A 22203-nucleotide genomic window follows, 5' to 3' on the forward strand; every position below is an offset into this window, starting at 1 on the left:
CTGAGTCTCAATATGTAACCCAAGCTGTTCTCCAACCACCTATATTTTCAGCTGCTCCGCTCCTCTGCTGAGAGTCTCCTCCCAGCATTTCCAGGCCTGGAAGCCACACCTTCCTGCAAAAGGACTATGGGGTCAGGGTTGGTACTCTTGAGTACAGACAAATGCGGCCCTCCAGCCCCTTCAGGCTCTTAAATGACCAACAGCAGTAATGTCTACCTTCTCTGTGGTGGACTCCAATCTCTCTGCAGGGTAGTGGACTTGCCCTTAGTCCCCCAAGAGGAGAACTTTATTAGAACTGGATGGTCTAATGTCTCTAGCTCCTGGATCTATTCAAGCTGGCAAACAGTTGGCAAGTTACTTTGATGTGTAGACAGAGAGATGAGTTAAAACTCACAATCCAGCTGGGCAGATGGGATTTCTGTGAGTTTGAGACCAGTCTGGTCTGCAGAGTGAGTTCCAGGATAGCCAGGCCCACACAGTGAGACCCTGTCTCAAAAACAAAACAAAAATACAAACAACAACAGAAAACTTTATAACCCTCCTGCCTCAGCACCCCGAGGGCTAGGATTATAGGCTGAATTCCTTAGGTGACAAAAATGAACCTGGCTCCTACCTGACCACCTGAGCTCCTGCTGCCTGACAGACTTTCTCTACAGCAGAACAGTTTTAGACTCAGACCAAGACATATCCTGACATAACTCCTTCCTTCCCCAAATGTCAGGGGTGACAGGAGGTTGTCTGATGAGGGTACAGGCCCCTCTCTCATTTCAGGTTGGATCCCCTCCAAGCCAACACTTCCCTGTGGTGTAATGCAGTTTACCTATGTCGTAGACTTGGAGTTCTGTGCCCCTGAGGTCTCGCCAGCTCCAGACAGGCTCAGAGGTGGCCTTTTCTGGGTGTGAAAGGAAGAACTAGTGGTTAGAGTCTAGTGTCTGCATTCACGAAGCGCCGAGGGCAGCTGATCAGGAGAAGGAAAGCTGGCTGTGGGCGGGCTTGGTAATCACACCCAGCCAAGGGGAGCTCACGCTGGGTGATAAGGGCCTCTGCATCCTCCATTCTGCCAGGCCCCAAATCCTTTACCAAACTATGTGAAAATAAAGTGCTTTATTGCCGAGGATCCCAGGGCAGCTTCTGGACAGCTGTGGATGGGGCTGGAACTCAAGTTCCCTACCAAGCCCCTCTGGAGGGTTTGTGAATGGAGACAGAAAGTCTACAATATTTCAGCTCTGGAGAAGCCAAGGAAGTGTGGTTTGGAGGGTTAAGAGGTGTCCGGGAAAAGGCACAGCTGTGCTGGGAGCCACGGCACCCATCTCCCAACTCCAAGTCCAGTGCTTTCAGTGGCGCCACATGGGGGCATTAAATGGGCCACTGGTGTGGGGACCAACACCACAAAATGGCCCGCATCGGACATCAGAACTGTCTGCCCCGTCACACTCCATACAGGCACATGATACCCTCCTGAGCCCACCCCAAACCAGGCTGCCACGGCTGTGGTAGACAGCGCATGTCTATCATCTGGGGACGGAACAAAGGACCAGAAACAGCTGATGGTTCCCTGACAGGAACCAATCTCCCCTCAGCCCCGCTGACTTCTTCAGCCCACTGATGGCTTCACAGCATGGGATAGGGTAGGAGAAGCTGTGTGCCACAAGGAGGGGTGGTCACCCGTACTCTGCTAGCCCAGCAAAAAGCAGCTATAGGGTCAGATGAAAGGACTGTCCTTTCTTGTCCTTCCTGTGTTCTTCCACAAGTGGCCTTAGGGTAGGGGGTCAAAGGGATTTCACATCAGATCCTGGGAACTGGGATGTCTGTGGGCCACCCTGGCTCAATCCTGAACAGAGAGAAAGGCAGAAGGGCCCGGTTCTGAGAGATCTTGTCAGACTGGCATAGCTCCTCCCTTCAGACACTTTCCCAACACATCACAAGGGCCTTATTCCCAGCTCACCCTCCAGCCTTCTCACCAGTCCTTGAGATGCCTGGGGTCTATGGGAGCAGGGAGTATGCAAGCCTGATTGGCCTCTCAAATGAGCCCTTACACTTGCCCAGTGTGGGAGGGGCGGGGCAGAGGGCAGAAGGACCAGTCTCCAATTCCTCTTCAGTACTCTTTGGCCTCTTGCAGTTGAGCCAGGTACTCTGCCTCCGGCGGGTTGTCTGCGCAGGCCCGGCCATTATTGGGGGGGCGCACAGTGTGGTAGCGGCTCCAGTCCCCCTTACACAGGATCCAGGGCAGCGTATCTACCTTGAAGTGTAGCTCGGGTGAAAAGTCGGTGCTGACTAGGTCCGGAGCTCCTGCCCCTTTGCCACGGGTCAGCAACCGGCTGCCTTCATCATAGCAGCAGTGCTGGGTGGCTAATGTGCTGCTTTCGCCAGACAGCATGGAGCGCAGGCAGAAGCGCGCGGTAGGCTGGTAGATGTCCAGGCGTTCCCGTGGGCCACTCGCATCTCGCCATTGGAAGGTGCGGCCCTGCTGTTCGTCCCGCAGGCTCACAGCACTGTACACCGCCTCCAGAGGGTATGCGCAAGGGCAGCTGGGCAGGTCCTTGAACACTTGGCTCAGATACTTAGTTAGGAAGTCACTCTTGCAGTTCAGCCATTTCTCACAGCTGTCCACATCTGCAGAGGGTAAGGAGGCACGGGAGAGTGCTGATCAGAGCTGCTGACCAGCCTCCGGCCCCACGGTAGCAAAAAGGCTGTTCATACTTAAGATCAGTCATGTGGAGAGTGCAAACCCGGCTGGGGCAAAGGTACTGCTTGGGAAAGCCTTTGGAGCAGAAGTAGGACTCAAGAAAGTTAAGGAGGGGGCTGAAGAGATGGCTCAGTGGTTAAGAGCACTGACTCTTTCCAAAGAACCTGGGTTCAATGCCCAGCATCCACATGGTAGATCACAACCGTCTGTAACTCCAAGATCTGATGCCCTCACACAGGCACACATGCAGGCAAAACAGTAATGGACATAAACTAAAAACAGCTTATTAAGAAGATATGCTTTGGGGTTGGGGATTTAGCTCAGCGGTAGAGCGCTTGCCTAGCAAGCGCAAGGCCCTGGGTTCGGTCCCCAGCTCTGAAAAAAAAAAAAAAAAAAAAAGATATGTTTTTTGCTGGTTTTGTTCTATGAGGCAGGTCTCACATTTTCTAAGCTGGCCTCAAATTTGCTACGTAGTTGAGGATGACTTTGAACTTTCAATCCTCCTGTCTCCACCTTCCACATACTAAGATTACAGACACGCATTACCATGCCCAGTGTATGCCCTGCTGGGATTGAAGCTAGACAAGCTTCTCCATCTCCAACTGCACGGCAGCTTTTGTCGTGTTTTTCATTTTGACTCATTTTATGTGCATGGGTGTTCGACTGCACGTATGTTTGTGGAAGAGAGAAGAGTATGTGAGATCCTCTCAGACGGAAGCCTCCATGTGGTTGCTAGAAACTGAACCTTGGTTCTCTGGGAGAGCAGCCAGTGCTCTTGACAGCTGAACCATCTCTGCAGCTCAAAGAGACGAGAGATTTTTAACCAAGAAATATTTCAGTGTTTTAGCTACTAGTTTGCTCTTCTCTTTCCTTCTCTCTGTTCTAAAGGAAACAGGGTCTCCTGTAGCCAAAGCTGTCTTGAACTAATCCAATTGTTTCTACCTATTGATCAATACTTCTTCTTCTTCTCCTTCTCCTTCTCCTCCCCCACCCTCTCTTTGTTTTTTCAAGACTGAGTTTCTCTGTGTAACCCTGTTTGTCTACACTGGCTCTCGAACTCAGAGATGCGCCTGCCTCTGCCTCCCGAGGGTTGGGATTAAAGGCGTGGGCCTCTACTCCACGGCCTGGCTGACTGATTCTTTAACTGCCTTTCTTAGGGCTCAGCTGTTCTGGGCTTCTCTCAGCTCCTTATCTCTGCTGCGTCCTCCCCTCTGTCCCTGGTACCCGACACAGGTTCAGGAAGCTTCTATTTCATTTTGTAGAACTTAGACTCGTGAGCCATGCCTTAGGGAATGCGGATAAGGCCCAAGAACACCAACAGGGGATGGGAGGTGTATGTTGGCAAAGCACAGCCTATGTCCCGCTGCCTGCAAGAAGCCGCCTGGGATATTGGAACCCTGGCTCCTTCTGACAGGCACCTCCCCAGAGGCAGCCTGCCAGGGAGAAGTAGAAGTCTCCGCTTTACCCTCAGCATCTCCTCTGGGGCTCCCATCAAGGTCCCAACCTTGTAGGAACCAACCTGGAGCTGGGTAAGGATTCCTGGCTTCAATTCCTCCCACAGGAAGACGTGCTCAGTGACTTCTGCTGTACAGTGATGCCCCGTCCTCCCAAGAGAGAGGCTCTTAAGACCCAACAGCAAGATCTAACCCCCAACTAACCTGAATCAAGCATATCCGTAGCATTGTGGGCAAGGGGCTGCCAGCCCTCACGGGCAAAGCCCAACGTGTTCTCCTCTGCGGTGCCTTTGGGAAGAGAGGAGGCCAGGCTGGTGGCGCCCCAGGGCACTCTGGGCTCCCTCCCGATAGGGAAGCCCAGCCCTCACTAGGCTCTTGGCGCCCACAGCAGCTGAGACAGGCCTGGGACAGGACCACCACAGTTGTGAGCTTCCTGTACGCGTCTCCGAAGCCCACCCTTCCTACAAGTATCCCATCTTGACCTTCCCAGGGAACCATGGTCACAGTGTGAGTCATATTAGCCACTCCCATGCAGGGGCCGGAGCTCATCTCACCAGGACAGGGGGGAAGGTCGCAGACTCGGGACTCTGTGGCAGTACAGGCATAGCCGCAGGGCCGCGTCCTCTGCTGGTGGCCGCTGCTGCAGCTCCCACTGCAGGGAGACCAGGTGCTCCACTCCTCCTGGGGTTCATAGTCTGGGTTGAAGTAAGGGGCCAGGATGAGTGTACTCAGTCCCCCCATCCCTCTAGGGCACACTGTTGTAAACTGGCCAAAGGCACTCCTTTATCCCTGGCCAATGTATGGAACATGATTGGATTCTAGCCCACCTGTCCCCTCAGTTAGATGTCCTTGTGCAGTGAACAGCCTGTGCAAATAAATCAAGAGGTCCTATGGAGTCCGAACAAACTTGGGACTAGAAGCCTCCACTTGCATTTATGAGCTAGTGTTCTCATGTCCATCAGAACCAAGAAAGAAGAATGGATAGATGGCTTGTCTAGCCTGCACCCAGCCCTGAGTTCCATCCCCTGCACCAGGTACGACAGCGATTGCCGGCAATCCCAGCAGTGCGGACATGAGAGAAGGATAAGAAATCCAAGGTCCAACTGGAGAGATGGCTCAGTGGTTAAGAGCACTGACTGCCCTTCCAAAGGTCCTGAGTTCAATTCCCAGCAACCACATGGCGGCTCACAACCATCTGTAATGGGATCTGATGCCTTCTACTGCTGTGTCTGAAGACAGCGACAGTGTACTCACACACATAAAATAAATACATAAATCTTTAAAAAAAAAAAAAAAAAAAAAAGGTGAAGATTTTCCTGATTCCCTCTACTGAGGAATCTGAGGAAGCTCAAATACCCAGGCCCAGTGTCTGCCACACCTGTTCTCTCCTCCATTCCTCAAGACAGGCCTCAGGCCGGCTGCCACCAAGACTTGGAGGACAGTGAAGAAGGGAGAAAAGCTGAAACCCCGAAAGGTCTGTCAACATCAGTTCAGGAAATCGGGAAGAGCTTGTGTGATTTAGTCTTCATCCTTGGTGCCTCAGAGCTCCCAGGAGAGAGAGTGAGACTATGGGCCCAGAGGCTAAGGGAGGTAGAACATGAGGAGTACACATGGCGGTCCTAGCAGGCCGTGGGCATCAGGAGGCACAACAAAGGAGCCAGGGAGTTCTTCATCACATGCTGATGCTTCATGCACATATTTTTGGCATATGAGCATTTGCGGCATGAACATATGTGGAGGTACACAAGTTGGAGAAGAATACATGTGTGTGTGCATGTGTAGGCAGGCCCGAAGTTGACATGGGATATGTTTTTAAATCACTTTCTACTTTACACATTGACACAGGGCCCCTTGGTAAACCCAGAGCCTGACCTTTTCAGCTAGTGGGGCCAGGCAGCTTGCCTGTCTGACAGAATGGCCTATCTCTGCCTCCAACATGCTGGGACTCCAGGGGTGCTGCCACTCACCCGCTCACTCTGGTCCTCACTCTTGCATCACAAGGGATGAGTATCCATCCCTTTGGCCATCTCAACAGTGCAGCTGTTTTAGCTTTTGAGGCAGGGTCTCAAGGTAGCTCAGGCAGGGCTGGAACTCAGTATGCAGCCCACGCTGACCTCTCTCTGTCCCCCCCCCCCCTCAGCCTCTTGAATCCCAAGGCTGCGGCTTGTGTACTACACGCCAGGCTGTGTGTGAGCTTGTTTACTTACTGTCACAACCGGCCCTATGTCACCTAGGTAGATTAGTATCTGTTTGAGATATAAAGAGGCTATGTGACTGGGGACACTCAGCTGCTGAATAGCGGGGTGAGCACAATCTAAAACTGAGATTCATTGTGAGTGACAAAATTTAGGGTGCTTTTCAGTTTTGTAGGAACTGATAAATACGAATACTTATATTGTTAAATAGCTTTTGCCTAGAGGCGCTCAGGGCTGTTGTGCAAGCCCTGAGTGAATTTTTGTTGCCGAAAATCGCTTTTGAGCTTTCAACCGAATCTGCACAGGCCTAGGCTGCTGGCCTGCTCAGTGCTCCCTACCTGGGAGGCTCTACTCCTCCTCCTCCCCTCCAACTCATTCCCACTCTGGACCTCGTAGGGCAGCAACTGGAGATGCCAAGCCAGACTACTCACCATAGCTGTCTGGTTCCTGGAAGTCCCGGTCCTGAGGACCCAACCAGCCATAGTCCCAGTTGTCTATGGCCCCACTGGACCAAGGCTCCTCATCCTCATCTTCTTCAGTGCCCCCTGGGTCCTCACCCTCGTCATACTCCAAAGCATAGTCCTTTCCTTCTTCCTCCTCCGCTTCCCCTGGAGCCCTGTCTTTGAGGCTGGTGGCTCCTTCTTCACCTTCTTGGTAGCCCCAGAAGAGGGGCCAAAAGAGTTCCCTGGTGGGCAGCCAGCTAGAGGCACGCAGGGGCCAGAGATTGCTGGACTCAGAAGGCAGGTCCACGTCTACCTCAGCCTGAGGGTCCTGCACCACCTCAATGGTCACCTGTGAGAAGGACAGACATGTGCCAGAGAGGGCAGGCTCAGCAGAGGACTCCAGAGAGGAGAAGATGGGTTTGAACCAGAAGTCCCACCCTTGCCATCGAGCCTGCTATCGTCCCTGCCTCGCTGTGGCCTCTCAGTGAGCAAGGGACACTGGGTAGAACTTTTTGCATGTCAGAGTCACTTGAATGAAGGTGCATGGAGGAGAAGCTGGCAAGTGCCAGACCCAATGGTTTAGGAGAAGCCGTTTGGATTCTGCCTCTGCCATCCATGGGCTGCCTGACCTCAGCAGGGGTGGGGATGTGAGCTAAGGTCCTGTGTCAGACGCCCAGATCCCCCTCGGGAGAGTTTCAACTGCAGCAACCATGTACGTGGAACCATTGCCGTGGATGTGAATGTTAACATTCTTGTGCACTTTCAAATAAGAAGAGGTCATGAGACAAAATTCAGAGGGGTGGAGAACAGCAAAATACAAAGAAGAAAATGAGCTGGATGTGGTGGTGATATTTTGCATGTGGGGCACGGAGGAGGCAGGCAGACCTCTGTGAGTTTGAGGCCAGCCTGGTCTACAGAGTGAGTTCCAGGACAGTCAAGACTACACAGAGAAACCCTGTCTTGAAACAACAACAACAACAACAACAACAACAACAACAACAACAACAACAAAAACCCGAAGAAGGAAGTTGAGCATCACCTGTATGACTAGCATCGCTAGCTGGGACACTTGCAACTTTTCTGCATACGTGCACATGGATATTTTGTTTGTTTGTTTGTTTTTCTAAATACAAGCAGACAGGCTTTAAAAACAATTGTAGAGGGGTTGGGGATTTAGCTCAGTGGTAGAGCACTTGCCTAGCAAGCGCAAGGCCCTGGGTTCGGTTCCCAGCTCCGAAAAAAAGAAAAGAAAAGACAATTGTAGAATGCTCTGTACTTTTGCAGTCTTTCTTCTGGATTAAAGTATATGAACAGGTAAACACCCTCTCCTTGAAGATTCAGGATAGGCTGGGTTTCCCGGAACACCTTTCTGCAGGTTTTCCCATGTTGCAACCCTCCCCGTTTCAAACTGACTCCCTTTCCTGCATGCAGTAGGTTTGGGGGCCAGGACAGGGGCCTGGGGGAATCACACCCATAGGACATTCCAACAGGTCTTCACTATATTCAGGACCCATGGCAGAATCAGGAGCAGAGTGTCCATGCACTCGGTCCCCAAGATAGTCCTACAAGGCTGCTGTTTTTGTCTCCTGCTACACCCAGGGTTAAGGCTCTACAGACAAGAGACTTTCTGGCAAGTAGAGGGGTGGATAATCTTCCCACAATGCCTTAGGAGTCCACTGTCTTCACACAGCCAGCAGAAGAATAAGGGTAAGACTCAGTTTACTAGCCTAGTACCTCCTAGAGGTCCCCTAGACAAACAACCACTCTACAATCTCACCTGGATATTGGGGTTTGGTGCGCTCAAGTCTGTGTCGGCCAACCCTGGCAGCTTCTGCAGCTCCAGCAGCAAAGGTGTGTGTTCCAGGGTCCCGGGAGGAGTGGCCATGCCCAGAGTCAGAGCTGTTGGCTCAGAAACAGTCTGGCACTTGGGTTGACATGGTTCCTGCAGATCGTCTCCAGGGAATCCTGATGTCGTCTCCTTATCCTTGGGGGAGCTGAGATCCGGGGCGGGTGAGGCCTAGAGAGACAAGGAAAGGCCAGTGATCAAGGTCAGCTTCTGGAGGCAGGGAGCCTGGGCCTGGATGTACCACACACTCACCTGTGACTGGGAGCATCTGGTGTATATGTTTAGAAAGTTTAATGGCCCTAGGGGGTAGGTGGAGTGCAGCCAGGCAGAAAAAATGGACTGTATTTACTAAGTGGTCTTTTTTCAAGCCTTTGTGTGCGTGTGCATGTGTGTATGAGTGTCTGTGTCTGTGTGTTTGTATGTGTGTGTGCATGTGTGTGTCTGTGTGTCTGTATTGTGTGTCTGTGTGTCTGTATGTGTATGTGTGTGTGTGTGTGTGTGTGTGTGGTGTGTGTGTATGTGTGTGTATGCCACATAGGGCTCTAGTGAACGTGTGGAACTTTCAGGAATAGGCTCTCTTCGTCCACCTGGGTTCGAGGGATGAAGCTCCGGTCATCAGGCTTAGCAGCAATGCCCTTACCTTCTGAGCATCTTGGCAGCCCACAAAGCTTTTGACAGAGGCCGGGAAGCACACTACACAGCCCGGCTTACTCATCCACAGATGATGAGACCCAGAAGGAGGGAGCAGTTGCCCACCCCAGTAGCTCCAAAGTGCTGTTTTCAGTCCCCCCCACCAGGTCTACACACACACACACACACACACACACACACACACACACACACACACACACACACACACAAGAGCAGAAAGCTTCCCAGGGAAGAGCCTGGTCATACTGAGGTGTGGGCAGGAGGCCTGTTCCCGTCCCCTCTCCATAAACCAGACAAATGGCCCTGTCCTCAGAATCTACTCAAAGGCAAATTCCTTGGCATCTCCTCTGGCCCTCTTGGCCTTCCTTACACCTCATTTCTTCTAGTCTGTTCAAGGTGTCTGTCTTAGTCACTGTTCTATTGCTGTGAAGGTACACCATGCCAAGGCAACGCTTATATTTAATTGGGGTCTGGCTAGTAGTTTCAGAAGCTTAGTCCATTGTCATCATGGCAGGAAGCAGGCAGGAAGGCAGGCATGGTGCTGGAGAAATAGCTGAGGGAAAGAAGCTGGGCCTGGCTTAGACTTTTGAAAGCTCAAAGCCCTCCGCCAGTGACACACTTCCTCCAACAAGGCCATGCCTACTGACAGGGCCGCAGTTCCTAATCCTTCTCCTTGATGACAAGCATTCAAATATGTGGCCTATGGGGGCCATTCTTACTCAAATCACCCCAGTGCCCAAGCCTGGACCATCCCTTGTCAGCTGAGGTGGTGAGGGGAAGAAGCCCCTGGCTATTCCTAGCAGTTCGTCAGCATTCACCTCAGATGGCAGACATTGGGCAGTCTATGCCCACTACCTACTTCCCATGGCAAGGCAGGAGGAGTTCCTTCCAGGGACATCTTGGTGGGTCTTCCTGAGGCCCCAGCCTTGCCCTTCTCCAGCTAGTCTCTGGTGCAGCATGGGGCAACTTCCTTGAAGAATAAGGTAAGAATGGCTCCAAAGGCCAGTTCTGCTTTCAACCTATGTCTTCAATGAGGTGAGTGCCCTACCAAACCAGAATGAGAAGTCCTACATGAAAGGAAAGTTATAATTTTACTAGACATGTCCACAGCATGTACTGTGTAGCAGACACTATTTGTGTGTGTGCATGTGTGTGTGCGTGCGAGTGTGTGTATGTGTGTGCATGTGTATCTGTGTGTGTGCATGTGTGTATGTGTGCATGCGTGTGACTGTGTGCGTGTGTGCATGTGTGTGTGCATGTGTGTGTGCATGTGTGTGTGTGCATGTGTGTGTGTGCGTGCGTGTGACTGTGTGCGTGTGTGTGTGTGCATGTGTGTATGTGTGCATGTGTGTGTGCATGTGTGTGTATCTGTGTGTGTGTGCATGTGTGTGTGTGTGCTCACATGTGCAGATGCACACGTGCTCATGCCTGTGGAGGCTGGAGTACAGCTTTCACTGTCATTCTTCAGATACCATCCACCTTTAAAAAAAATGTTTTTAGGCCAGGCAGGGGTGGCTCACATCTTTAATCCCAGCATTCAGGAGGCAGAGACGTCAGATCTCTGTGAGTTCAAGGCCAGCCTGGTTGACAGAGTAAATTCCAGGACAGCCACACAGAGATACTCTGTCTCAAAAATACAAAAAGTAAAAAAGAAAATTAAAAGTTTGTTTTATGCGTCTGAGTGTTTTGCCTGCCTCTGTCTGAGCGCTGGGATTAAAGGCAAGTGTGCCCACTCCCAGCCCTATGGAGTTCTTTACCCATTGACCTAATATGCCAGCCTCCCAGGCATTAACCTACATGTAACCTACTTGCTTGTCTATGAGTCAGGGTCTCATGTAGCCGAGGCTGGCCTTGAACACCTGACCTTCCTGTTTCTACCTAACAAGCGTGTGCCACCATACCTGTTTTAAGGTGGTGCCAGGGATCCATCCCAGGGCTTCATGTATGCTAGCTAAGCACTCCACTGCCTAAGCCACACCTCTAGTCTCTTATTCTAAACACTCTAGCGTGCATGCAGCTCCCGGCAGTGTCTGCGGTCAGGTGCCAGTTCCCATTCCACCTCCATAGACAACAGCATTGAAGCATCCACGCAGAGGCTCTGTCTGAAGCTGTCACTCCAGTTCCAGGAGATTTGGTGCCCTCTTCTGGTCCCTGAGGGCATCAGGCACATAAATGGTACCCAGACACCAAGCAGCTAAAATTCCCATACACATCAAACAATAATAATAATAATAATTAATAATAATAATAATAATAATAATAATAATAAAAAGAAGAAGAAGAAGAAGAAGAAGGAGAAGAAGGAGAAGAAGAAGAAGAAGAAGAAGAAGAAGAAGAAGAAGAAGAAGAAGAAGAAGAAGAAGAAGAAGAAGAAGAAGAAGAAGAAGAAGAAGAAGAAGAAGAAGGAGAAGAAGAAAGGAAGAAAGAAAGAAAAACCTTCAGCTCCTGGACATTGATGGGCACCTGGATGTAAGGTCTGGAAGTGCGTGCATGAACAGAGCACCCAGGGGTCCTGACCTGAAACCCCGGTGCTCCTGAGTTCCCAGGCCCGGGTGAGCTCTTCTTGCTGCCTGTCATTGACTCTAACCACAGGATCAACCAAGAGCACCTTCTGCAGAGGCAGAAAGTCACCCTCTTTGTTCCTGTGTCCCCAGCGCCTGCCTCTCTCTCTCTCTCTCTCTCTCTCTCTCTCTCTCTCTCTCTCTCACACACACACACACACACACACACACACACACACACACACACTCATGGTAATGAGCCTTATGTGCAGACCCTTCTCATTCACAAGGGGCTTCCATGCTCACCATCTTCTCTGCTGGCTGTGTATGATTGGAGCAACTCCATGACCTGGCCTGGGTTCACATCCCATGCACACTTACCAGCCTCATTCTAGGGCAGCTAGTGACTGCACTTTGGGAATTAGAGGAACATCAGAGGCCATCTGAGAGGGTTGCTGACCTTATATTGATAACCCAGAGGTGGTAACAATGGACCCTAGTGAAGGAAGACAGGCTGTGTGCACCCTGCAGCTGGACCCTCTCCTGTGGGGTACTTTACATCTGTCTCTGTCTGTCTGTCTGTCTGTTTTTTGAGATAGGGTTACTCTGTGTAGCCCTGTCTGTCCTGGAACCTCTGTAGATCAGACTGGCCTGGAACTCAGAGATCCCTCTGCTGCTGCCTCCTGAGAGCTGGGATTAAAGGCATGCGCCACCACAGCCTTTCCGTCTTAGCTGAGTCTGAGTATGGACGCCCACTGATGCAGACCCTCTTAGCAGATATATTCCCATCCTCTGAGGCTCTGGCTTGTTCAAGAATATCTGTTCAGGAAGCTGAAAGGGTGGTCAAGTTTGGTTCCCGGCACTCAAGTAAAGGAGTTCATAATCACCCGTAACTCCAGCTCCAGAGGATCCTATGACCTCATCTGGCTTTCAAGAGCATCTACGGGCTGGAGAGGTGGCTCAGCGGTTAAGAACACTGACTGTTCTTCCAGAGGTCCTGAGTTCAATTCCCAGCAACCACATGGTGGCTCACAACCATCTGTAATGGGATCTGATGCCCTCTTCTGGTGTCTGAAGAATGCTACAGTGCACTCATATAAAATAAATAAAATCTAAAAAAAAAAAAAAAAAAAAAGCATCTACAACTATGTGCACATACCTACACGAGAGAATCTAAATTATTTTTTAAAAGAATAACTGTCTATAGTTAGGTATGGTGGTACACATCTGTAATCCTAGCACTTGGGAACCTGGGGTAAAAGAACCAAGGGTGCAAGGCTATCGAGGCTAGCCTGGACTACATAGTGAGTGAGATCCTGTCTCAAGAAGAAATAAACAATCAGTAAACAAGTAAATCACCTGCCCTTCCCTACAAGATACCCTCTCTTATCTGCTCTCATAGCACATGTTGAGAATACATAGCTCCGTTCTCTTGGTAGACAACGTCAAAACTTTTTCTTTCTATGCTGCATATGCCTCCCCCCGCCACACACACACACTCACTCCCTGGCTTGGCCAGGCAGCACTGACCCAAGTGCTTCCAGATGGGATCAGTATTCTGATTCCCCTTCCCCACCACAGGGCGAAACTTGGCCACTGACCTGTTTCCACCCTTCTACTTCCTCTGTGCCTCAGGGATCAGGAGCTTGTCCCATACCAGAATCTGGACCCAGGTGTAGGTCACTGCTGTCTCTCCTTGAAGCCCAGTTGCTAAGGCCCAGGCCCATGCACACGGAACCCTACTGTACACTCAGTTGCTTTGGCCTCACAGAGCTTCTAGACACCCAGTCGTGGTGCCATGGGTAGGGGCATGGACTAGGTTTCCCCTCTCTGCTCCCTTCCTGACTAGCACAGACTGTTCTACCACCCACCCTGGCACCTCATCCAGACCTCAAGGCTCCTCAGCATGGCCTGAGCACCGCTTGGCAAGCGCTCTGTTCCCAGGCCTCAGGGTGGGCCTCACAGGGCCCACTTGCGTTGACTGCTCTGCCCTTGTTGCTGTTGAGATTCCGAGGTTCCAGCTCTGCAGCCAGGCCCGCTGGGCAACTAACTACCTGGACTGGGTCCCTGAGTCTCCACAACTACTCTCTGGGCAGTTCCCACATCAGTCACCCTGTGCCAACGATCAGAGAAGAGGCTGGAGAGCGGCGTCTCAGATGTCAAGTCTGCCCGCTGAGCTTTAGTGCCTTGCTAACTCCAGACAGGGGTTGTACCTCAGGTGTGCTGTGTGCTGCACTGTATGCAGAATGAGCAAGACACTAGAACATGATCATATGCTCCTTTTATGTCTCTTGTCACTTTTGATCATTATAATAATAGTTATGATAATGATGATGGTGATGATGGTGATGATGATGATGATGATGGTCTCGTGTAGTCTGGGCAGATCTCAAACTCAATATATAATTAAAAAAAATGACTTTGAACTTTTGGTCCTCCTACCACGGGCTGGAGAGTTAGCTTAGCAGTTAAGAACACTGGCTGCTGCTCTTCCGTAAGTCCTGAGTTCAATTCCCATCACCCACAGTTGTTCATGGCCATCTATAAAGGGATCCGATGCCCTCTTCTGGTGTGCAGGTGTACATGAAGCAGAACAATCATACATAAAATGAACAAAAATAAAAAAAATAAATAAAATTTTAAAAACGAAGTATGTATCACCATGTCTGTTTTTCTGTTTGATTGGTTTTTTGGTCTTTCAAGATAGGGCTTCTCTGTGTAGAGCCCTGGCTGTCCTGGAACTCTCTCTGTAGACCAGGCTGGCCTCGAAGTTAGAGATCTGCCTGCCTCTACCTTAAAGTCGTGCACCACCAGCACCTGGCACTATGTCCGATTTTATACCGTGTTGAGGATGTAATCTAGGGCGTTGTGTACTCTAAGAGAGAACTTTACCAACTGAGCTATATCCCCAGACTTCTGACTCTTGAAAGAGTACTTGACAGGGAAGGGGGAAGGAACCTACTGAGATTAATCTGCTGAGATCCACATCCAGGCCTCCAGCCCCCCATCCCCCAGGCCCCTCCTCTCCCTTAACCATACTCCCTTTGTTCCCCACTGAGGGCGAGGGGGACTGGAGGGTCAGGAAGGCCCAGGGAGGTGGGCAGCTGCAGGAGGAGGCAGCCAAGACATGCCCTTGGTTTGGTGTTACATGGGCTCCAAGTAGCTCCCTCCTTGACTGCTCAGACAAAGGCTCCAGGCACAGGAGGGTCACCTCTAGGAAAACACCTGCCTCTCCAGGCTGCCCACCCACCTCCTCCCCTCCCCCACCACGTGGGTTTGCTTTCCAGCAATTTCGAGTCTGCTGACTATGCCTCCTGCTAGGTACACGGCACTGCAGGTTGGTCAGGACTCTCAAGATCCTTTCTCTGCACTCAGCCCAGCCCTTCAGAGTGCTTCCTACCATGGAGACAAGATCCCTGCTGCTGGGTGGCCTTCTGGAGCCCACTTCCTGGGGACACTCCCAAGGACTCTGAGCCTCATTTCTCCTTTGCTAAAGCCCCACCACTATGTCCCCTGGTCCTCTCTTAACTTTCTCCCACCTTGTCAGGAATAGCTGAAGGCTGCCGGGGTGAGGTGGCCAGGTGCACAATGGGTGTGTTACTGGACCCACTGTCCATTCCCGCATCACTACATGAGAATAAAATGACACCCAAGAGAGGCCAGGCTCAATGGGTAACGTTTCCGTCTCAATGAGAGGTAGAGACGTGTCACGCTGTGCCTAACTCTCAACACACCTGGCCTCTGCCTTGGGAATGATTAGAACTTTGAGTCCAAAGGTTTCTTACTCAGCGCTACAGTTCACAGAAGGGATTCTTGAACCCATTTCGTCGTGGACATAAAGTGAGGCTCAGCGTCAGGCCTGCCGGAGTCAAAGGTGACACAGTTGGTTCACAGAGTTCTGGATTCTTCTCATTGTTGGTATCACAGGGATGTTCAACCATATGGCTCTGGATTTGTCCAGAGTGGGGTTTCTCAACAAAGGCCAGGGGAACCAGGTGTGGTGACCCCACATCTGCCATCCCAGCAGTCGGGAGGCTAAGGTAGGATTGTCATGAGTTCAAGGCCAGCCTGGGCTATCTAGTGAGCTCCAGGCTAGCTTAGACTTCGGGGTCAAAGCTTGTCTCAAAAAGCAACCTCCCACCCCCATCCCCAGAAATAACCACACCAAACAAAACAAACTGATATAGGCATGGGGTTTGATGTACTTCTTCAGAAACCAACTTGGCAACATCTGGCATTGCAACATCTGGTCAGCATCGGATAAGCAGCCTGGGACATACCATGTAAAGATGTGCCAGCCTTCCTGGAGGAGCTCTTTGTGGCCCACCTTGAGCCCATATATTTCTCTGATTTGATTTTTGTTGTCATAGATGGGATCTTGCCTCATAGCCAGGAATGACCTTGAATTCATGATTCCCCTGCCTCAGCTTAATTGTGGGGTTATACCTTCTGGTTTTGGTTATATGGATCCACTAAGGAGCTAAGTTGTTGGGTGGGTCAGTCATTTCTGACTTAGCACCCTGCTCCAAGGGATAGCTGTCTGCATTTTCTCAAGAGAACCCTTGATTTGAAAGCACAGATTTTGGAAACATATCAACATGTCCCAACAGATGACGTAGCCCCCTTTTTAATTTTCAATGATTTACTTTTGATTTTATTTATTTATTCATTTATTTATTTTCCGAGACAGGATTTCTCTGTGTCCCGGCACTCACTCCCCCTCTGCCTTCTGAGTACTGGACTTAAAAAGGTCTGCAACCCCGCTGTTGGGCATTATTTTGGTTTTTTTTTTTTTTTTTTTTTTTTTTTGAGTCAAGGTTTCACTGTGTAGGCCTGGCTGGTCTAGGACTTGTTATACAATCCAAGTTAGCCTTGAACTTGAGGCACTCCCTCCATATCCTGAGTGCTAGGATTTCAGCCATGCACAGCCATAACTGGCCAGCCCCCTTTTTGAGGTGTGAAGAGAGTAGCTAAGGTAGGTCACATGCTTACAGGCAGTCTGGAGCATCCCCACAGTTGAGTTTATTTTATTTCATTTCATTGTTTTAAAGATTTATTTATTATATATAAGTACACAGTAGCTGTCTTCAGACACACCAGAAGAGGGCATCAGATCCCATTACAGATGGTTGTGAGCCACCATGTGGGTGCTGGGAATTGAACTCAGGACCTCTGGAAGAGCAGTCAGTGCTCTTAACCGCTGAGCCATCTCTCCAGCCCAAGTTTATTTTTTAATTCTAGGCACGGATTTGTGTTTAGGGTTTAGTTGTTTTGAGGCAGGGTTTCACTATGGAGCCCTCACTATCCCGGGACCCAAACATCTCTCTGCCTGTCTCTGCCTCCTGAGTGCTCTCATCAAAGGTGTGTGCCACCATACTTTTTTAGGGTTCTGCCAGGTTCTCAGCTAGGTTCCATCCTGGGCCTAAGGACACACAATTCTGACTCTAAAGTAACTCTTTCCCTCATACTAAAATATGCTAAAGATAATTACAACACAAAGTGACAAGTGTTAAAATAAATATTAATGCCACGTGAACAGAAATGAAGCCAACCTATTTTTTTTTTTTTTACTAATTTTTATCTTATTCTGAGACAGGGTCTCATGTGGCTAGGCTGGCCTCAGACTTGGTATGTAGTTGACAGAGACCTCGAGTTTCTTGTCTTCATGCCTAACACACACACACACACACACACACACACACACACACACACACACACCAGTGCTGGCTGGGATGACAAGCCTGTGTCACCATGCCCTGCTAAGCCAATTTAGTTAGACCATTATCACTATCCTCAGGTTAGTAGTGAGAATGACTAAAAACCTCTGGTTTGGGGTGTTTATTTTGTCGTTGTTGCTATGATAGTTAGTTCATTGTTTTGTTTTGTTTTCCCTTTTTCTTTGAGACAAACGTGGCTATATAGCTCAGACTAGCCAGAGACTCCTGAATGCTAGAAGGTGTTCAAAACTACAACCAGCTCAGAAATCCTGCATTTTGTCCACATCAGGTGTTTCTCAACAATGGCCAGGTAGACGTGTGTCCCTCGGGAAACATTTGGCAACGTCTGGCCCTAGGGCAGTGGCTAGGAACAGTGATAGGCATCTTGTAAAGCCCGGGGACAGCCGCCTCCAGGACTACAAATTCCAGATCCCAGAGTGACAGCAGATTTACTTCAGCTCTATAATTTATAGGATGCATTGGGTGGGGAAAACTGGGAACTTGAGGAGAAAAAAAATGTCCTAGAGGTGACAATGGTTTGTGATATTTAGGGCCATATAAACTTAAGGGAGCCTTCCCATCCTCTGAAAGGCTCTGGGAGCCTGGGCTCTTAACAATATGGCCCAAACTCCTGCCCAAGTCTTGCATTTAGCATTTCTTGTCTCCTACAGGTCCTGGCCCCTCAGGAAAATGGGGGTCTTCCTCTAGAACAGCTCCGGGCAACAAGAACCCATCAGGCTGGCTCTCGCATACACACAAGCCTCCATGAAAATGTAGGGATGGGGAATGCCCGCTAAAACTGTGAGAGAAGGGCACCAGGCTGGACCGCAGAGATTGGTGACTGAAACAGTGTTTCTAACACAGCCAGCACGCTTTCACCTCGCTCTTCTACCTCAGGACCCACATTCTTTTAAGAAACACTGGCTGACAACTCAGACTCAGATAGGTGTAGAACGCTGTTGACGACCTCAGCCTTCCTCGACTCCCAATTGGAAAACTTGAATCCTTGGTTGGTTAGAATTAAGGCGCTGCTGCAGGGAAATCACCTACCCCAAGTCGTTAGCCTCAGGCTACCACTCCACGGAGCTCTGGAATCTCCTCTCTCTACCCCAGCATGACTTCTCAGGGGTGTGCGGCTACAGGTGAGATTGGTTCAGGGCGAGGAAGGGGTGGGTTGGACCCAGGAAGCCGGGCCACTGCAGAGCAGGCACCAAAGTCAACTTTTCCCTCCGCAGCCAGTACGTTACAGCGCCGCCAGGGCTCGCGGCCACGCGTGGGTAGTGTAAACTACTGCGGGCTCAGTGCTCTTGGCCACCCCGCTCCGTCCCTCCAGTCCCGCTCATCACTCACCTCCACCATCCTCGAGTGGCCGTGGGGCCCGGGACCTCGCTTCCTCAGTGGAAGCCCTCGGCCGGCGGCCAGCAGCACGGCCAGCAGCGTCAAGGCTCGCGGGAGCCGCGCTCGGCCGGGCGGTGGCCGCATCGTGTCTGTGCGAGGCTGCTCTGGTGGAGCCGCCGGGCTCGGGAGCGCGTTCGCGCCCCGCCTCGCCTGTTCCAGGGGCGGGAGCGCGGGCTGCGGCGCAGGCTCGGTCTAGCCGCGCGGGGACCTCGCGAGGAGCGGCGTGAGCGCGCGCTCGGGTGCGCGCGGCCGGTGAGCACCGGTCTGCGAGCGAGGTCAGTGGCCCCGATATCTCTCCCCTCCTCGCCCTCCCCAAGGGGCCCCTCGGCGCTCCGGGACTCGTCCGGGCTCCGCGGGGCGGCTCCTTTGATCTGGCGGCCACCCCGCCCTCAGTCCCCGCCGCGTCGCCGTCGCGGCCCCAAGCGAATTCCTGTCCCGGGGAAGTTGCCGCCCCACGGTGCGCGCCCCGCGCGGCCACTGCTGAGGGGCCAGGAGGCTGCGGCGCCACCGGAGCGCTCCCCGACGGCGCGGCGACAGCCACCCGAACTAGCCGGGACCTCACGGGCAGGGATGCGCGACTGGCGGGCGGCGAGCAGAAGGAGTCTTTGGAACCTGTGCAAAAGTGTGCGTGCAGCCAGGTAGGTTGGCGAGGGGGCTTTGCCAGGTCACAACGTTGCCTGGAAAGAGGAGCCCGCCGCCACATTACGGTCCCAGCTCCCGGTCCCCTTTCAGCTTTTAGGACTGTCAGAACCAGGACAGCGGGTGGGGTGGGGTGGGGTGGGATAAGCCTGAGTACAGGGGTCAGAGCATCTGTCCTGCAGCTGGTGTCGCTGATCGTTGGGACGGCCCAGCCCTTTCTGCCAGACCTTCGGGGTTTGATCTTCACAGCAAGCCACTCAGCGGCAACCTCTGGGCAACTAGAATTCCGGAGCTGTGACTTAGATCAGGAATCCTAATGGTGGAGGGATGCGCATAGAAGGGAATGCCATCAAGGTCATACCCACCTGGGAGCCTGGAAGCGAACCTGGGGCCAGTGGCGAGGGTGACCGGTATGCCCAAACTGTGGTCTACAACTGCTCAGGAGTGCCTGAAGCAGAGTGGAACTCTCAGCGCTGCGCTGGGCTTTGTGTTGTTTTGTTTTTATTTGATCTTGGTTTGAAGTTACTCCTGCTCTCCACAGCAGCAGAATTGAATGGTGACACATTGGGTGACAGCCTGGGTGTGAAGTCCGGTCAAAGGGGTTGAATACTGGCAATTTCGCATGATCCAACTAAGAAGGTGCCTGCCTGGTACGCGATAAACGCTCAAATGTTAGCAAACAGAATTTTAGCCTGTGAGTGGCTTCTAAATCAAGCTAAATTTACTAGACTAAAGGTAAGGCTTAAATTTTTTTTCATATCTACTGCCAATATTTTGCCGTTTAGCCATACTTTGGCCACTTTCTACCAGATTAAATGTGACTTTGAAGATAATGAGCTTGTTCGGTCATTCATTTATTCATCCATCCAATTCATCCATCCATCCATCCATCCATCCATCCATCCATCCATCCATCCATCCATCCATCCAGTCTCCATGTCAATTAACTGCTACTCCACTCCAAGCCACACCCCTCTACTCCAAACCACTCCCCCTGGTCTGGACTGTGACTAACCAAAGGGGTTCTTCTGCACCCACTTTTTTTTTTTTTTTTTTTTTTAAAGATTTATTTATTTACTATATATAGGTACACTGTAGCTGTCTTCAGACACACCAGAAGAGGGCATCAGATCTCATTACAGATGGTTGTGAGCCACCATGTGGTTGCTGGGATTTGAACTCATGACCTCTGGAAGAGCAGTCAGTGCTCTTAACCACTGAGCCATCTCTCCAGCCCCCTCTGCACCCACTTCTGATCTCATATTACTCCCACCCTTCGCTGCCATGAAATTGATATCTTTTCTAATTTTGACCAATTTCATTGAGGCACAGTTTACATATAATGAACTATATCCGTCTTTAGGGGCTCGAGTGTCGAGTCAGTGGTTAAGAGTGCCCGTTGTCCTTACCAGCACCCACAGCTGGATTTCTATTTATTTTTGAGATAGGATCTCACAGAGACCCCCCCTGCCCCCAGTCGACTCTACACCTCTAGTGCAAAGATTAAAGGCATTGGCCACCATGCCTGGGTCTACAGTGGATTGAATGAAAATGGTACCCATAAGCCCATGTTTGAATAGTTGGTCCTCAGTTGGTGGAATTGTTTGGGAAGAATTAGGAGGTGTGTCACTGCTGGAGAGCTTTGAGGTTTCAAAAGACCCAAGGCATTCCAGTGTGCTCTCTGCTTCCTGTTTGTGGGTTGGGATGTGATCTCTCAGCGGCCGCTGCAGCACCAAACCTGCCTGTCTTCTGCTCTGTGCCCCACCAGGATGGTGATGGACTTTTATCCCTCTGAAACTGCAAGCCCTAAATACACTAACTCTTCTATAAGCTGGCCATGGTATTTTAATCACAGCAACAGAGAATTAACCAATACAACCATTTGGGAGTCCAATTTTCTGGCCTCCAATGGGCACTGGGCATGCATGTGGTGCATGGACATAATACATGCAGGAAAACAGATAAAATTTAAAGTAATATATCCATTTAACTGTATGGATCAGTGTGTTTTAATAAATGCATAAATCTGTGGGCCAGATTCATTGCTGTCAACCACCTGAGTTCCATCCCTGGAATCCGCATTTCGGAAGGGGAGAACCAACTCCCCGTAAGTTGTCCTCTGACATCTCCCCGTGCCCCGTGCAACATGTATGTCTGTTTTTTGAAATGTATACATGAATGTGACCATCATAGCAGAGGCATAGAACCTTCCTATGACTCTCAATTCTTCTCTGTACTATATGAAGAAAAAAATTGCACGAGTATTTTAAGGGGACAAAAATTTGTGAGAAACCCTGCACTGTCCTCATCCTTACTGTTTTCATGATCCAATGCTAGTCTTCTATTGTCTTTAAGCTATACTGCTACATGTTGTAATCAATAATAAACAAAATGACTTGTCTATTGCAAATTCTGTCCCATCTCACAGAAATTCAGTTGCTGTCTACCTGAAGTATGGAAAGGAATCAGTTCTGCCTTCACTTTTCTAATATTGCTTATCTGCAAATTTCTTCCATATCTTACTTCCTCACTAATGAGTCAGACTCTTTGCATGTATTTTATTTCTGTAAGGAAATCATGATGCTGAACCGTAGTGGCACATGCCTTCAATCCCAGCACTTGGGAGGTAGGGGCAGACAGATCTGTGGGCTTAAGGGCAGCTTGGTTTACAGA

The 22203-nt window shown here is 50.7% G+C and overlaps 1 protein-coding gene across 1 annotated transcript; it reads right to left on the reverse strand.

The window, feature by feature from the left end:
* Nucleotides 1-1087: 1087 nt before the first annotated feature.
* On the reverse strand, nucleotides 1088-19594 carry Ism2 (isthmin 2). The gene is made up of 7 exons (XM_032909144.1): nucleotides 19100-19594; nucleotides 18844-19041; nucleotides 8556-8795; nucleotides 6767-7127; nucleotides 4695-4835; nucleotides 4345-4428; nucleotides 1088-2613 (listed from the first exon to the last, which is right to left on the reverse strand). The coding sequence occupies exons 1-7, from the start codon at nucleotides 19592-19594 to the stop codon at nucleotides 2096-2098; spliced, it is 2037 nt and encodes a 678-aa protein (XP_032765035.1). The 3' UTR covers nucleotides 1088-2095.
* Nucleotides 19595-22203: the final 2609 nt, after the last annotated feature.

This window comes from Rattus rattus, chromosome 7 (assembly GCF_011064425.1).
Source record: "Rattus rattus isolate New Zealand chromosome 7, Rrattus_CSIRO_v1, whole genome shotgun sequence".
Classification (NCBI taxonomy): Eukaryota; Metazoa; Chordata; class Mammalia; order Rodentia; family Muridae; genus Rattus; species Rattus rattus.

Coding starts and splice junctions, on each gene's coding strand:
- Ism2 (XM_032909144.1), bottom strand. CDS start 19,594: ATGTGGCGGCGGGCTCCTCTTTCCAGGCAACGTTGTGACCTGGCAAAG. Junction 4,836..6,766: donor CCAGGAACCAGACAGCTATG/GTGAGTAGTCTG, acceptor ACTTCAACCCAG/ACTATGAACCCCAGGAGGAG. Junction 4,429..4,694: donor CGACCTTCCCCCCTGTCCTG/GTGAGATGAGCT, acceptor CTCTTCCCAAAG/GCACCGCAGAGGAGAACACG.